At 38.2% G+C, this 16315-nt stretch overlaps 1 protein-coding gene across 1 annotated transcript; it reads left to right on the top strand.

The window, feature by feature from the left end:
- The first annotated feature begins 594 nt into the window (after positions 1–594).
- Positions 595–14843, top strand: SLC38A2 (solute carrier family 38 member 2). The gene is made up of 16 exons (XM_077170659.1): positions 595–888; positions 2071–2267; positions 2564–2645; positions 2797–2912; positions 5760–5833; positions 5937–6029; positions 6155–6236; positions 7638–7720; positions 8305–8363; positions 8453–8620; positions 9048–9127; positions 9244–9344; positions 9886–10010; positions 10501–10645; positions 10757–10854; positions 11867–14843. Exons 2-16 carry the CDS (start codon positions 2152–2154, stop codon positions 11963–11965), a joined length of 1521 nt encoding a protein of 506 aa, XP_077026774.1. The 5' UTR covers positions 595–888; positions 2071–2151; the 3' UTR covers positions 11966–14843.
- The last annotated feature ends 1472 nt before the right edge of the window (positions 14844–16315 follow it).

Here is a 16315-nt window from a genome sequence, read left to right as displayed (position 1 = left end):
TCGAAACAGAGCTGCCAACCGACCTAATCATGCTAGTTGTAAAGAGTGAAAGCAAGTCTAAAGTGGAAAATGAGCGAGAATAGAAACCGACCATCAGTTGCTGCTTTGGCCCAAGTATGCGAGAGAAAACCCCAATGTAAATCACAAAAACAAAAAGCACAAAAGGGTTAGATGGACGGGATGTGTCCCCAAAAGCCTCAAGGAGAAAGCAAAGTCTGCTGGTGACTCGGATAGAAGGGAATTAAGAGATTTTTCCTGAAAGAAAACTACATGTGTTAGGCAACAGCCGGGCCTGAAATTACTAGGCAGAGGGGAAGCACCCGAGGGGTCTTCTCCTATTGACTGGGAGGCAGGAGAAAGTAGGTTTTGTCCGCTCTGGGGGTGTTCGGGGACGCCTGCAGGCGGGGCGGGGCTGCGGGAGGCAGCCGCGGTGGGGGGTGAGAAGTTGGGTAAGGGGCCAGGCGGGGGAGGCGGGGCCTGCGGGGCAGGGGGCGGAGCCCAGGTGGTGTTTTTACACAAAGAGACGCCACCCGGGCGGCCGCGGCCCCGCCCCCTGACGCCTCCTCCTGAGCTGCCTCTATAACCCCCCGCTCGCCCCGCTGCTTCCGAGTCGTACACCGTCGCCGCCCGGGAGCCCATTTCCCGCACGACAACCTGCAGCTTGACCACGCGTTCCCGCACGCTCATTCCCGCACATTCGCGCCTTTCCCGTGAGGAGGCGAACGTCGGAGGATTGGACCGGCAACTTGCCACTTTTCTTTCTTAATTAAAATAATTTTTCCTGCCATTTAAAAAAAAAATTTGTTTACGAATTTTGGTTTGATTGAGAAACTCCCCCCGAAGCTGTTTGCGTGAGGTTTCCGAGACACAGAAGCGAAGACCACCGAGGTAAGGAACGCGTGCGGGGGCATCCGTGCCCGGGGCGCGGGGCCCGGGCGGCGTGGGGGAGGGGCGCCCGGGAGGGGCCGCGGCGGGAAGATTGCCCGGGGCCGTTTCCTCCAGATGTGGGCGTTTTCTGTCGGCCGGATCCTCTCGGCTCGCCACCCGCCGGAGTTGGGAGTCCGCGCGGGTCGGGGGCTCGTGTCGGGGGCCTCACGGAGCCAAATCCTTCGTTTAGGGGGAGGGGAGCCCTCCCGGCCCGCGGCTCCGCTGCGGCATGTCCTGTGACTGCTTTGCATTCATAAAAAGAAAAAAAAAAAAAAAAAACCCTGGGAGCCAGGAGTCTGGGGGCGGCGGAGGTGGGTTTGGGCATTTATAACGGAGGCCAAAATTGAGGAAGACGGGCCGGGAGCGTTTGACAATCGACGGTCGATATTGCATCAGTTTACTTTCCGGGCATGGGAGGGGCCGGCCGGGCGAAGTGTGCGCGAGCCCAAAGTGTGTGTGTGTGTGCCTAAGATGTGTGTTCCCGAGAATACGGGTGTACGCGTGTAAACAAACCCACGGCGTCTGGTGTGCGCGCCCAGGGACGGGCATTCTACCCCTTTCTCGAAAGAAAAGAAATAATGTGATAATTCCGTCTCCTTCTGGGAGTGTGTTACCTACTGCAGAGGCATTTCCTCATCTCGTAGGCTCCGAGCATTGAAGAGTGTATTAACGCTGCATTGTTATAAATGCCAGAAACGGGGAGACATGCCTGGGTTGCACGCATACCTAGGAAATGCCTGGTTAGGATATGTGTCCTGCGTGCCTGTGCACGGCCAGAGAAACTGGAGGGGAAAACAAAACAGCCCCTCCCCACTTCCTTTGCACCCCGAATCCTTCGCCTTAGACTTGAGAGCGTGGGCAGGGCAAAATAACTAAAAATCTGCCAGAGAGGGAGACTCGGAGTGCGGAGGGCGCGGGGCCTCCACGGGCGCAGCGCAGCGGTGGGATCATCTTTGTTCTCCGCGGCTGGGCTGTCTGTACTTTTCCGCCCCTCGGCGCGCCCCCGCCCCTCGCGCTCGCCTGGTACTTTTCCACTCGCCTGGCCGGGGATGAATCAGCCGCGCTGCGCTGCTCGGCGCGCGTCACGTGATCATGGCGGGCGGGCGCCGCTGCAGTCCTGACGCGCCGCCTCTACCTTCGCAGCCATCCGCGCGGTCGCTTCACCGCCAAGGACAAAAGGAGCCGATCGCTGTTGGTTGCACCCGATTCCTACTAGTGCCCAGCATGAAGAAAGCCGAAATGGGAAGGTTTAACATTTCCCCAGATGAGGACAGTAGCAGCTACAGCTCCAACAGCGATTTCAACTACTCCTACCCAACCAAGCAAGCTGCTCTGAAGAGGTGGGAGAAGTTATGTGCTTTAAAAAAAAAAATGGTTATTGTGGGTGGAGTGGTGCTTAGCTAGAACTGTGCTTGTGTAGATTTAATTTACTGCATTTGGGTCAAGTACCCAGTGTTGTACTCGCTTGAAAGAGTATCTGTAAGGTTGTCTTATTGCGGTGACAATATGTTGTATGAAAGTCCACTTCTACTTAATATTTGTGCATTTAGTTAGAAGTTTTGCTAGAACTAACGGTATAATTATGTATATTTCAATCAATTTAAAATTATGCTGTTTGGTTTGTTTTTATTTACAGTCATTATGCAGATGTAGATCCTGAAAACCAGAACTTTTTACTTGAGTCGAATTTGGGAAAGAAGAAATATGAAACAGACTTTGTAAGTTAAAAATAGTTGTGTGTGTGTGTGTGTGTGTGGCATTATGGAGTAAAAGACTAGTTTTACTTATAGATTTCAAATCTAACTTGCCCAAAGCTGGTTTTCTCCATTTAATTATTATATGTTTGGTTATCGTTTTCCCTCTATGTAGCATCCAGGTACTACTTCCTTTGGAATGTCAGTATTTAATCTGAGCAATGCGATTGTGGGCAGTGGAATCCTTGGGCTTTCTTATGCCATGGCTAATACTGGAATTGCTCTTTTTATGTAAGTATGTGTAAGTAGTGAGTCTGCCATGCAGGGCTGTTAATACGATAATGCAACATATTGGCTCCAGAAACTGGATTTACAGTTGAAGTAGTTGATTACAAATCAGTTACTTGAGAATCCCCCAAAAAAGTATTCTGTTACCTAACTGCACAATATCAAGAAAGTCAATTAGTCAGAATAGGGTAAAATTTAAACTAACAAGAGTCTTTTAAGACAAAGTTGTAAACAGTGGTGATTATTAAAAAGGAACCGTTGATAAATCTAGGGTAATTAGAAATTCTGTTCTAGCAAAATTAGTTTGTGTATTGACAGTTACCCCAAGGACTTGTATCATCCTCTGTGCATCAGAAAATGAATAATTCCTCCAGATATATAGGGTGTGGTGGTATTTACCTAACCTGGAACATGTTTTTTGAGTATTTTTTTAATGTTTAATGTATTTTTTTAATGTTTAATGTCTTCCACATTTATATGATTGTCTCATGCTATATGAAAAAAGGAATATTTTAATGAATATCTGCTTTTAAATATTCTTTCCTCAGTTGCCTAGTTAGAAACTAATTACTTCTGTACTTAATAGCACGAATACCTAAAACAGAATTTCGGAGTGTAACTTTAGAGCCATGTTTTTAAACTATTTTGGGGTCACTGGGCTTTGAGAAATACATGGACCACATTTCCAGAAAAGCACAAAACAAAGATATAGATTTGAGCAGCATTTTCAACGATGTTTGTATCTGCCATTAAATTTAAATATCTCTGGATTCCTGGCTAAAGTAATTTCTGTGGAAATCATGTTAACACCTTCATTGTACAGATAAAGAAATGACACATGCATACAGCATGGAATTGACTCATTGTGACAGATGTGTTTTAGTTGCCTTATATTCAAGTTATTTTCTCCAGCAGAATAGAACATTGACAAAAAGAGCAGCAGACCTTTTTTTTTCTATGAAATTCCACAGTTTAAGCCTGGCTTTAAGTACTGGAGCCTGGGGTTTGCTTTGGCTTACTTAAGTAGCATGAGGCTTTTTGAGACTTACTAAGACATAAGACTAGGAATTTACAAGAAAGCGTCCTAGAGTTTCAAAGTATTTAGTTGGTAACTTGAATGACATCATTGGTAAAATATTGGAAACCCTTCCTGGGTTTTGGCGTAAAACTGGAGACAGTTTAAAAATGCTGCCAGTGTGGTTATAGTGCAGAATTTACATTAAATAAAATGGCACCTCTGTTTCAAAAGTGAAAGCAAAATTCTTATGTTCTTGCACTTTTGAAATTAGTTACACTGTAACGGGTGCTCATGCAAAGTTATATACATCAACATGTGTATAACCATTTAAATAAATGGTTAAATAATAATCAAGGGTATTAAAGTGAGTTTTTATTTATCAGTATTTTAAAAGGTAAAGTTATAATGTAAATGGACCCTAGGGACTTAGACCGAATGGTCTAGTTAAACCTCTTTTATAGCTAACGTTACTGTGAATGGAATCGATTTTGAAAAGTAATTTCAGATGTTTGTTTGTTCATCCCTCATTGTCATTTTAGTGTAAGAAATGGACAGAGTCATACCGTCAGCACACCCTTGAAATTGTTTTTGATAAAGCCAACAGCTTTCTCCAGTTAGAAGCGAGGCTGTTAGTTTCCCACCTCTAAGTAGAGCCCCAAACGTTTCTGATACTAGAATGACAGCTTAAGGCCACCTTCTAACTTTAATAGTACTTTTTTTAATGCAGTTTTATTGAGATTACATTCATATACTACATAATAAAATCTTGCAAAGTGTACCATCAGCGGTTCACAATATCATCAGATAGCTGAATAGAATTTTTTACTAGCACTTCACAAGATGCTGCATACAAATCAAGATACACGACTGTTAGACTTGTTTGCAAGATAAGACTTGTGTCCCTGTGATTTTGTTTCTTCTTTTTTTGTTTACCTTTCTTTTATTTTTGGCCTGGGGGTGGGGGGGCTTCATTCTTTTTGTCTTGTTGGAGGAGGGAAAAAAAGTGAAGCTAGAGTGTGAGATACTCCATGCCTTAAAGGAAAATTAAACATAGTAGGCTCCTTTAGTCCCTCTGTATTATCCTCACTTTTATCCCCCACTTTCAAGTAAAAGGGTTAGGGAGAGGGCCCAAACAGGAAGGCCGGTAGCCTACTTCTTATTCTTATTCTTATTCATTGTTTAACTTTGTGAAAATGATTGGCCTATGTTCAGTACCACAAGGTGGTTACTTTTCTGATGTGTTCCCAATTCTTTATGAAGCTGTAGTTCCCACTTAGTGTTAATGTCTTTTCCCCTTCCCTTATAGACCCATTCCTCTCCTTATCTAAACAGTCCATGTGGTCTGAAGACTTCCTGTACCTATCCCAGTGGAATTTCACAGCTACCTTCTAGGCTGCATTTAGTGGCAGGTGTTAACACTAATTTTACAGATAAAGGGAACCATTAATGCAGAGAAGTGGTAAACATACAGCTAATAATTAAGGTGCCAGAATCAGAATAAAAGTCTTATACTCCATCACTGGAAAGTTGGGCTTTCCAGTTTCTTCTACTTTTGGCTCAGTGGGTAAACTCTTGCTCTCAAGGAGTGCTATAGAACTCTTCATCTGAAATATGATGCAGGTTATCAGCACCAAATGAGAGAAGCTGTTGATACTCCAGCTAGCCTGAGAGGAAATGCACCAATTCTTGAGACAGTGTAGGTGTAACACAAGAAATTTTATAACTAATTCCATATTGTTTAAATGAAGACCAAAATAATTGCCTTTGAATAAAGCCATAAACAGGCTTTGAAAAAGGCTTGTTTATAACTCGTCTTTTCCTTCTTTCATCAGAATTCTCTTGACGTTTGTGTCAATATTTTCCTTATATTCTGTTCATCTCCTTTTGAAGACTGCCAACGAAGGAGGTATAGTAGCATTTTTATCTTTTCCAAAATAGTTGTTTATACCTATCATGATTTTCTTCCTCTGGTAAAACAATTGCTTCATGCTTATGGTTTTCAATTATAGGGTCTTTATTATATGAACAATTAGGACAGAAAGCATTTGGATTGGTTGGAAAACTTGCTGCTTCTGGATCAATTACAATGCAGAACATTGGCGGTAAGAAACGTTTAAAACAATTTTGGGTAGACTTTTTCTGTGTAGCACAGAGGGGTGACACATTAGTTTTAGTGTCACATGCCACATTTTTGCACTTGTAATGGTATAATTTTGTTTTCCTCCAGCTATGTCAAGCTACCTCTTCATAGTGAAATATGAGTTACCTTTGGTGATCCAGGCATTAATGAACATTGAAGATACAACTGGGTAGGTGCTAAGTAAGGTTTCTCATAAGAAACAGCTACAGTCCAAAATTGTTAGATAACATTATATGAAAGTTGGATGCAAAATGATCAGTAAATTATCCGTAAAGTGATTTGAACATTTAAGAATGCAGCGTCAAAGATAGTAGCTAGTCATATAGCTCTAAATAACTAAACGCTATCCTTATGTGTGAGAGGAAATTTTCTAGAACTTAACCTCCTCTCAGTATTCGCATTCTTTAAGAAGTTACCGCTATTGAACACTAACCTAAGTTAGGACTGAAACTTTGAATTACATTGAAAATCAATTCCCATCCAACTTTTTAAACAATCTATTTAAAATGCAGACTATCAGAAAATGGTGAGTATGTATAGAAACCTTATCCTTCTAGTAAAGTTACTCATTTTGGTGAACTAACAGGTTTTTATCTAAAGTAAACCTGGGGGAAGGGGTGTTATACATCCCAGCTCTGCTCAGAATAAAGAGGTGTGGTGATTTCTGGTGTGGCTTTAGAAATTTAATTTGATAAGTTGTCTTTAAATACTAGTTTTCTGTGGGGCCCCATGATAAAAGTGAGTGGAGTGAAATTCACAGAGCAGTTAGAATTCGAAAATAATGATTTTTTTTAAGATGAAGTTTATGATTACCCAAAAAGGAAAAGATACTGCAGAATTCCTAGGGCTATTATAGGTCATATTTTCTCCAAGTTTAGAAGGAATTCTTTCTAACAGCTTTTGGAATCAAGGTGGATCAAGGTGTCACAACATACTCTGGTGACCTGGAATAAGTCCCGATGTGAGGAATTGAATTTCGTTTTTGCAGATGCATTTTATCCATGCATGAAAATATTTTCTTGATGAAATGTTTAATAAGTATATTTGCTAACAAATGTCAGAAAACCTTGTTTTAAAATTCGCTTAGTTCCAGCTTTAAAAAATGAAAGCTAAAGGTATGACAGTGTTGTTGTACATTTTTTCTTAAAATACTTGAAGATAAGATTATTGGTTTAACAATGCCATTTTGTTCCTTATGTTAGTATCAAGCCTTTAAGGAGCATTTATGTTATGAATCAGTTGGCGTCCTTCCCAGAGCAAACTGGGACAAAGTTGTACTGTTCTATACCCCATTTCTATCTAACCTGAGTGGATATTAATCTAATGCACAAAGAAATTTATTCCCAGCCAGACTTTTTAAGTAAGCAATATTTTTTCCAAACCCGTCTTTTGTGTGTGTGTTTTAATACCAGCTCTGTGAAGTTAGTCCTTTTGGAAGTATGCATACCCCTTCTGTATAGCCCTTCTGGAATATTGTTTCTCTTCTGACTTCTCAGGCAAAGTCAGTTTTGTGTGTCTCTTGAAGCTATTGGTGACTGATTTTGACCTTCTTTTTCTTTTTTTAATTCAGAATGTGGTATCTGAATGGTGACTATTTGGTTCTGCTGGTGTCACTGGTGCTCATTCTTCCTTTGTCGCTGCTAAGAAATTTAGGTGAGCAAACCCATCTCTAAAGAGACTTGAAATGAGCTTCTCAACAGCTAGTTGATTGTTCTCTTAATACAAATTAATGAGAGGGGGTGCTACCCACATAACTCAGTGAAGAATTCTCACCTGCCAAGCAGGAGACGCTGGATTGATTCCTGGGCCATTGTCCCCCCCACCCCCCAAAACAAGCAAACTTTGTGAATAAAATTCCTTATGATGCACATTACATGTCTGTGTATGTATAGATATAGAAACACATATGTAGGGAGATACATTTCTTTAAAAACTGAGAGCTATAAAAACTTCAGCAGACTTACCTTTGGGAGTTGCTGCATGCAAAACCTGTTTCTTCAAAATCCTAGCAGGATAGCTACCAAGCAGCCAGAGCATTGTGAAATGTTGGCTTTTCATTGATAATTACAGTATTTTGTGCTTTGTAAATAATATACAAGTATTAAGTTTTTCTATATCTTAATATTTAAGAATGAGAAATTTAATATTGTACCCACACTTTTAAGCTATTCAGTGGAGAAAATATATTTGCCCTAAATTCATTTCATTAAACTAATAATGATTTTTGCCTTTTACAGGATATTTAGGATATACCAGTGGCCTTTCCTTGTTGTGTATGATGTTCTTTCTGATAGTGGTAGGTGTATCTTCTTTAAAGATAGAAATGATTTTATAAAGCCCTGTCACATGTTCAGTTTAACAAAATGCAAAATTATATATTTTCAGGTGATTTGTAAGAAATTTGAAATTTCTTGTCCTGTGGAAGTTGCTTTAATAATAAGTGAAACAGTAAATGACACCTTAACACATCCAACAACTTTTGCACCTGATAGTGCACTTAATTTGACTGAAGTTGATTCTTGCAGACCACATTATTTTATCTTCAACTCCCAGGTAACTGAATAAAATTTTTACTTTCTCAAAGGAAGATGTTAGTAAAGAAAAGAAGAAAGCTAACAATTGGAAACCTAAAAATACTCCCAAGGGAAAGGGAGGAAGAGAGGAAAGGGGCTGTTTTAGACGATTTGTGATTACCTAGTTAATTATTTAGGACTGAAGAAAGTTTTGCTATGTATCTTAAAATAGATTTGAGATGTGAAATAATCATATGATAATAATTGACACATTCAGAAAGAAGTTGGGATATTGATCAGATTTGCTAAACAGTAGATGAATGGAAGCTAATTATGCAAGGAAAATTTTTAGGCTATGGGTTGCGTTTGAATTATGTTGATTATGTTAATACAAAATTTAAGCTATTAAACTGACAACACATGAGTTTCTCACATCAAGATATTAAGTAAATTTTTACCTTTTTCAGACCGTCTATGCTGTGCCAATTCTGACCTTTTCATTTGTCTGCCATCCTGCCATTCTTCCCATTTACGAAGAGTTGAAAGGGTGAGTACTTTACTTATGTATGTATAAATTTATTGGAAATATTGGAAAAATACTAGAATGCTGTTGCTACAAGTTGCTGAGAAATAATAAGTGCGTTTTCCTTTGAATTTACATAGCCGCAGCCGTAGAAGAATGATGAATGTATCTAAGATTTCATTTTTTGCCATGTTTCTCATGTACCTGCTTGCTGCCCTCTTTGGATACCTGACATTCTATGGTAAATAATGTTTACTTTACAAAAAAAACAAAAACCTTATTGAAATGAAATGGATCTTTCTGTATATGTGGTTTTATCACATTCTCTTGGTGTGTTTCATAATTGTAATTGAGTTTAGAGCTTACGACGTTTATAAATTAGTAATTTCTAGAATCGAGATTCAAAGATAAGCCATTAATCATTTGATGGCATTTTTGTATGATGCATTTTCTTTTAAATTCATCCGGCTTATTGCCTCTTTCACTCATCTTCGAATTTTATAGCATCCACAAACCTGTAAGCCAGACCAAGGGATTTAGGTATTTGGCTCCTGTTATTTTTAATGGGGGTCATGTAGCTAAATCTCCACTTGGTATTTAGAAAAATTTTCCTTTAATGTCTGTTTAATTATATTAACTATAATTCCAAAGTAATCTTATTAGCTTCTTAGTTTATAGTGGTTTTGTGAGTGGCTAATAGCTTTGGGGAAATATTGCTGTTAGATTTGCTACATAATCTCCAGAGAAGACGGCACGCTTGAAGCTTTTTGTCTTTCCTGCAGAACATGTTGAGTCAGAATTGCTTCACACCTATTCTTCTGTTGTGGGAACTGATATTCTTCTTCTCATTGTTCGCTTGGCTGTACTGGTGGCTGTCACCCTAACAGTACCAGTAGTTATTTTCCCGGTGAGTAACCGTCTGTTCTGCTTTCAGTAGGATTTGTTGTTGTTGTTGTTTTGTTTTTGTTTTTGTTGCTGGGTGCATGGTCTGAGAATCAAACCCAGGTCTCCTGATGAAAGGCGAGCATTCTACCACTGAACCACCCATGCACCTGGAATGTTTTTTAAATACGTGAATATTTGTGAAATTTTTATTTTCTTGGAGAACAGAAACAGTACTAGAGCTATACTAAGTTGATGGTTGTTTTAAAAGGACTTTTTTTTTCATGCATTGCAGATTTTCAAAACATTCAGGAGCATTTTGCCCATGATTGAAAATACAAAAATAATCTCTCTATGTCCACATATTTAGGAAACAGTTGCGTAGGAGGAGGCATAATTTTACTTAAGAAATAGCTGCTGTTTCAGATATCTTTCCTAGTGCATATTGGTTTGTTTTTTGTTTGTTTGTTTTTTACCTTCATTCATTAAAGCCAAATATCCTCTTTCTTTTGCAGATCCGGAGTTCTGTAACTCAGTTATTGTGTGCAGCAAAAGAATTCAGTTGGTGGCGCCATAGTCTTATTACAGTGTCTCTCTTGGCATTTACCAATTTGCTTGTCATCTTTGTTCCAACTATTAGGGATATTTTTGGTTTCATTGGTAAGTTTTAAAACATATCTGAGTTTATTCAAATGCTGGGGTTGTAAGGTTTTGCAAATGAATGACAAGTAATTCACTGAAATATAAAGAAAAGACAATGTTCTTTTACAGGTGCATCTGCAGCTGCTATGTTGATTTTCATCCTTCCATCTGCCTTTTATATCAAGTTAGTGAAGAAAGAACCTATGAAATCGGTACAAAAGATTGGGGTAAGTGAAAGATTAGGACTGTTGAAACAGTAATAGTCTTTTTAATAGTAGAAATTCCTCAACTTGATTTTAATTTTAGTCTCTTACTCCTCATCCCTTGCTGTAGTTTAACTACATCAAAGATGGAAGATTGGGGAGGGGAGGTGAAAGATAAATTTGCCCCCAACTAAAAATAAATTTGAAAGAAAGTTAGTTACTAGATATTTTAAGAGATGGGAATAGAGTTAAAAGTACAGAGTTAAGATACTAACCCACCTTTCAAATTTTGTTTAACCAGTATTTGTTGACTACCTGTTAGATGACAGGCACTTTTAACTAAACATTGAATATATAAAAGAGAAGATGGGGTGTTTACTGGAGTGGAATTGACCCGCTTCATAAAAACAAAGTTTGGGAGGGACTTTTTTACTCTTAATAGTGTTCACTATTATTTACTTAAATCTCAGGGTGATAACTGATGACAGATATACATTAACCATAAAAGATATAGTTCTGTACCAGAATTGTAGTAGGATTCTTAAAAAAAAAAAAGTACTGTGCTTTTCAGCCCTCATTTTCCACTACCATCTGGCTTGATTAAATTACTAGAAATGTTTATCAACCAAACACTCTTGTTTTACTCAGAATTATATAACTGCAGAAATTGCAAGATAGAATTAAAAATAAATGTGTTTTAGAAAAATCTCTGGCTTTGACTCAGGCTACATTTTAGGATGGCTTGGGTTTGATTTTTGTGACTTAATTTTTGTTTTAAAAATTCAAAAATCCAATCCAGTTCTGTATAAAGTAGTTTATTCAGCAAAGCAACTTACCTTTTCATTTGAGTGTGAGAAGTTTAGAAGACTTCAAATATGTGGTTATTTTTTATAGATAACTCTTTGATCACTTAAAACTGTAATTTACCTTGTTAAAGATTTTTATATAAATTATAAGGCACATTTAAAAAGCATAAGGAAAGGAATGTTTGGTTTGTTTTGCCTGCTGATCAGTTTTATTTGTGTGCACATTTCAGGCTCTCTTCTTCCTGTTGAGTGGCATAGTGGTGATGATTGGAAGCATGACCTTGATTATTTTGGATTGGGTACACGAAGCCCCTGGAGGTGGCCATTAACTGACACCACTCAAACTCCAATAATCCATTTGATGCCAGTGTTGAGTCGACTCTCAACTACTATGAAATTTCACCTAATTTTTCAATTTCACTTCCTTTTGAAGTACAGATTCCTCGCTGGTTCTTCTGAGTGCAGAATAAGTGAACTTTTTTTTTTCTTTTTTTAAGAAACTATTCTATATCATAAAAACAGATAATAACAACAAAACCACGAGTCTCGGGTTAAGGGAAGTGACAATTTTATTCCATTCCAGAGAATGGACAAACTCTTAACTTTATCAAGCCACATGTTTGGCTGTGTCATTGTTTAACTTGGATATTTTATTATTTTACTTGAATGTGCCTAATGGAACCATTCGATGTGAGAAACAATTCTTAATTTACAGCAAAGTATGAAATAACCATTGAGAAAAACACTATTATTTTTTGTACCAAAAATACTTAGAGACCTCAGAGCACTATTTTACTTTTAAGAGAATTGCTTTTTTTGAACTTTATCCAGAAGCGGTTGTCAATAAATTCCTTTAAAATATTTCATTGGTATTTAAAACTGAGTACTAGTATTATGAAATGATTTGCCTTTTTATAGGCATAATAAGCCAAATAACTTTTTTACCCAAAATAATTTTTAGAGAAAGTTATGTAATGAAAAAAACCATTGAATAGGAGCATAGTTTTTCCATTTGAAACTTCATTACTGAAAGGATAATTAAGGATTATTGCTATACCAAATCAGATGAACTCTGTTCATCACTTTTCTTCTCTCTCCCCAAATAATAATCTGGTTCCTTCAGACTCTGAAATGTTTATGGCTTCAGCCTATTAGAGTGGAAGATAATACACATATTTCTATAGGAAATAAATGAAAATAACTAATTGAGGTACCAAATAGTGCAATTGGGTAAAACAGGGTTTATTCAGTTGCATCTGTCTCCAGAGTTGGATTGACAGCTCTGGGTCTCTTTGGGCCAGCCCTTTTTTGACATTGCTTCCAGCAGTGGAAAATGGGTATTTGATGGCTATCAGCCAAAACTCTTCTATCCAGAGAGTACAACTTTTTTAAATGCTCATTTACTACTGGAAGTATGAATTACTTGATAATGTATGGCTTAGTTATGTTCATATTTTGTCTACGGTAGAGGTCTAATCCACAGGTTTACACCGATATTTGGTATAATATAAGTTCTCTGTATAGGCCACTGGGTTCATGCAGTAGGCTTAAAAAAAACATGCACTGGATTGTCATCTCATTCTTGTACAACTTAGAATTATTTGTTTACATCCCATGAATGGTTAGCTAGAAAAAACAGTGCAACCTAAGTGAGTTTTGGTCCAACTGCATGTTCACCCTTCCATTTCAATCCCACTTAGAAGTGAAAATGTTACTTTTAAACTTGGCTTTAAGAGCACATTTATTGTACGTTGCGGTGTATGGTGAATATATCATTAAATAATGTGGTACTTTGCTCAGCAAACGTAATGTCTAAAACTCAATATATATAATTCCATTAGTGGTTGAGGGAAGCAAATAATGGAATCATTTGGTCTTTTGGCTCTTAAGGTTTTCTTTTGAACTAACTTTTTTAGTTTTAGCCAGAGCCAATAATGTGGCAGACATGGTTTATGTTATGCATTCTTGTATCATATGTGACTGAATTACAGACAGGGTATGTCTGTAATTAAAGACCCTTATGGAACTGGAAGACTTCTTGTAGTGCTACATTGGGTGAAACCAATGGTCCGTTTGTGTTTATTTCTATGAAAAACGTGATCGGGGACCATCTAGGAAAGGGCAGTGAGAAGATGGATTCTGCAGCACTGCTTTCATTTAATTGGGCTTTTGGCACTCCATTTGAATCCAGAACCTCAACTCTACTTCAAACCAAGAATTGGCATTTCTGCTTGAGTTCCTGAAAAGAATTGCTGATTTTTATGCCTTGCCAGGAAATACCAAGTATACTTCACATCCTTTCATATGGGAGAGAATACCATTTAATGACGACCTGGAAGAAATGGGGGAAAAAATCCTTTTCTCCGAGGCTCCTCTGATGCTCTCTGGCTGTTTGAAGTTCAAATTCAACTGTCTAGGATAGATTCTAATGCATGATTTTCTTGGAGCTGTCTTTATCTGCCGTGAGGTTCCTAAAATAGTGAATTCCCATTAATGAGCAGTCTTCAGTATTAAAACCACTGTCTTGTCACCTCATTTCGCATTACTGTCTTCCGTGGATGTTTCATTTATAACTGTAATGTTATTTATAGAACAGCATTAATCCATTAAAGCTAACCTATTTTTCAATATTTATGATAATCTGTGTACATACATTGTCTGTCCATATGTATTTGTAAATAAGTTGTATATAATGTCAGGTTTGGGTCTTGGGTTTAAGTGTATATATTCCTGTAAGCTGAACTGCATTTTGATTAATTTACATTATGTATCTATAAAAATTGTCCCAAATGTACCTGTGCAGAGACTTCAACATAAACAAATTGGCAAAGCGTGCACAAACCCACAATGTCAGATACTTAGCGTGTACAAACCCACAATGTCAGATACTTGTGTAGATTGTGTTTACAATAAACTGGTCGAACATTAATTTTTTTCATGTAAACGTGGTGCAAATTCAGATCTCATTTAAGTTTTAAATAAGGTCTAAGTTTTCAAAATGCAGTGGTTATCAAAATGTGATGTAGTGTGATGAAAGACCTTTGAGAAACACGGATATGTTACCTTTCTGTATATAGTGTAAATATCCCTACCATACTGTTAGAGGCCAACAATTTCAGTATGGCTTGTTGGCAGAGTGCTACACCATTTCAGTGAAACAACATGTTTGTTTTTACTGATCTAAAATAAATACATGCTTAACCCTGAGTAGCAGTGTTTTCTTTGAGTATTGGGATAAGCAAAAGTGATGTATTTTGTGTAAGTGATTTAAGTGTGAGACCTAGCACTGAATAGGCACCCAATAATGTTAATGATTACCATGATGAAGAAAAAGTAAAAAAAAATTTTGAAAGTTCAAAAAAATGTTATGTAGTGAAGGGAAATAAGTTGAAGAAATCCTAGATATTAAAAGGCAGGTGAAGGACTGTAACTGGCCTCTTGGCAGATAAGAGGAGCACTATCTCAAGTCACATTTTTCTTATTTCCCCCATAAGAGTAGTGAGCTTCATAAGAGCAGATGTGTCTGTCTTCATTAATTCATTGTCAAGCACATAGAAGGTGCTCAATAAATTGTTGAATGAATATGTATGCTCTTTATTTCCTATAGCAAAAGTGAGAAGGCTCCAACTCTGAAGCAATAATGTGTTAAAGGTTTGGAATACAGCAGATACTATCAAGTTAGAAGCTCCGACTTTTTGTATAGTTCACTCATTTCAAGGGAAGGCCTACTACAGGAAAGCTCTGTTGCCTAACCCATCATCTTACCTCTACTGCCGTGTAATGGTGAAATCATTTTTTTCAAATCTTACCCAGATTTGGTCATCTCCACACATACTACAAGGAAAGAGTTAACACAGCAAGTTTAGTTGATTATTCCTTGCATGTCTTGGCCAACCTGTGGGGATATGGCTTTAGCAGTATTCTTTGTCTTAGTCTTGACTGTTATTTACACCTGGAGTAATGCACCATGCTGCACTGGTTTGTCAAGTTGTTCTGCACAAACACCAAAATCAGGGATGTACACCTGGTTTAATTGTTTAATTTTTGGGGTCCTGAGTTTGACTTACCATGGCTGGTTGCATCGCAGGGTATGCATATGTGACCAGTCTGCCATAGAAGTCTTGCACCCTGAGACCATTTGGGCTTCTCTGGGCAGAGATATTCCACACGTCTCTGTAGTTCACTGCTAGAAAATGAACACTTCTGTGTAGCCTCAGATAAGGTAGGACTTAGAAGTCTGTTGTGGACCTCACCACTGTTGCATATCTTTTTGCTGTGTGTCTTTTTTAATAGATAAGAGAAGAAACCTTTAAAAAAATGCATTGACCTTCCAGTTACATGTAGTTCTGAAGGTCTTTAAAAAGCGGCAAGGGGTAACAAATTCTCTGAATCATCTGTTTCTCAGGGATATAGGGAATTATTCCTAAGTCCTAAATGTAGAACTTTAAAATTCCTAGCAGGGCATACAACTTCTGTGGAGTCTTGTGAGCCCTTCTGGCTAGTCACCAAATGAAACATACATGGACTTTGTTTTTACTCTGCACCATCAGTTTGAAACTTTGGTATCGCTTGCCATCTCTGGGGAGAATCGATTCACATCAAATGCTGGAAAGCATTATTAAGCAAGTTTCAAAAAACATTGTTTCGGGGGTGGAGAAGTTCAGATAGCAAAGGAGAGT

The sequence above is a fragment of the Tamandua tetradactyla genome, chromosome 7, assembly GCF_023851605.1.
Source record: "Tamandua tetradactyla isolate mTamTet1 chromosome 7, mTamTet1.pri, whole genome shotgun sequence".
Taxonomy (NCBI): Eukaryota; Metazoa; Chordata; class Mammalia; order Pilosa; family Myrmecophagidae; genus Tamandua; species Tamandua tetradactyla.
Note: the sequence above shows the minus strand (reverse complement) of the source record. Positions and strands in the feature narration are given on the sequence as shown.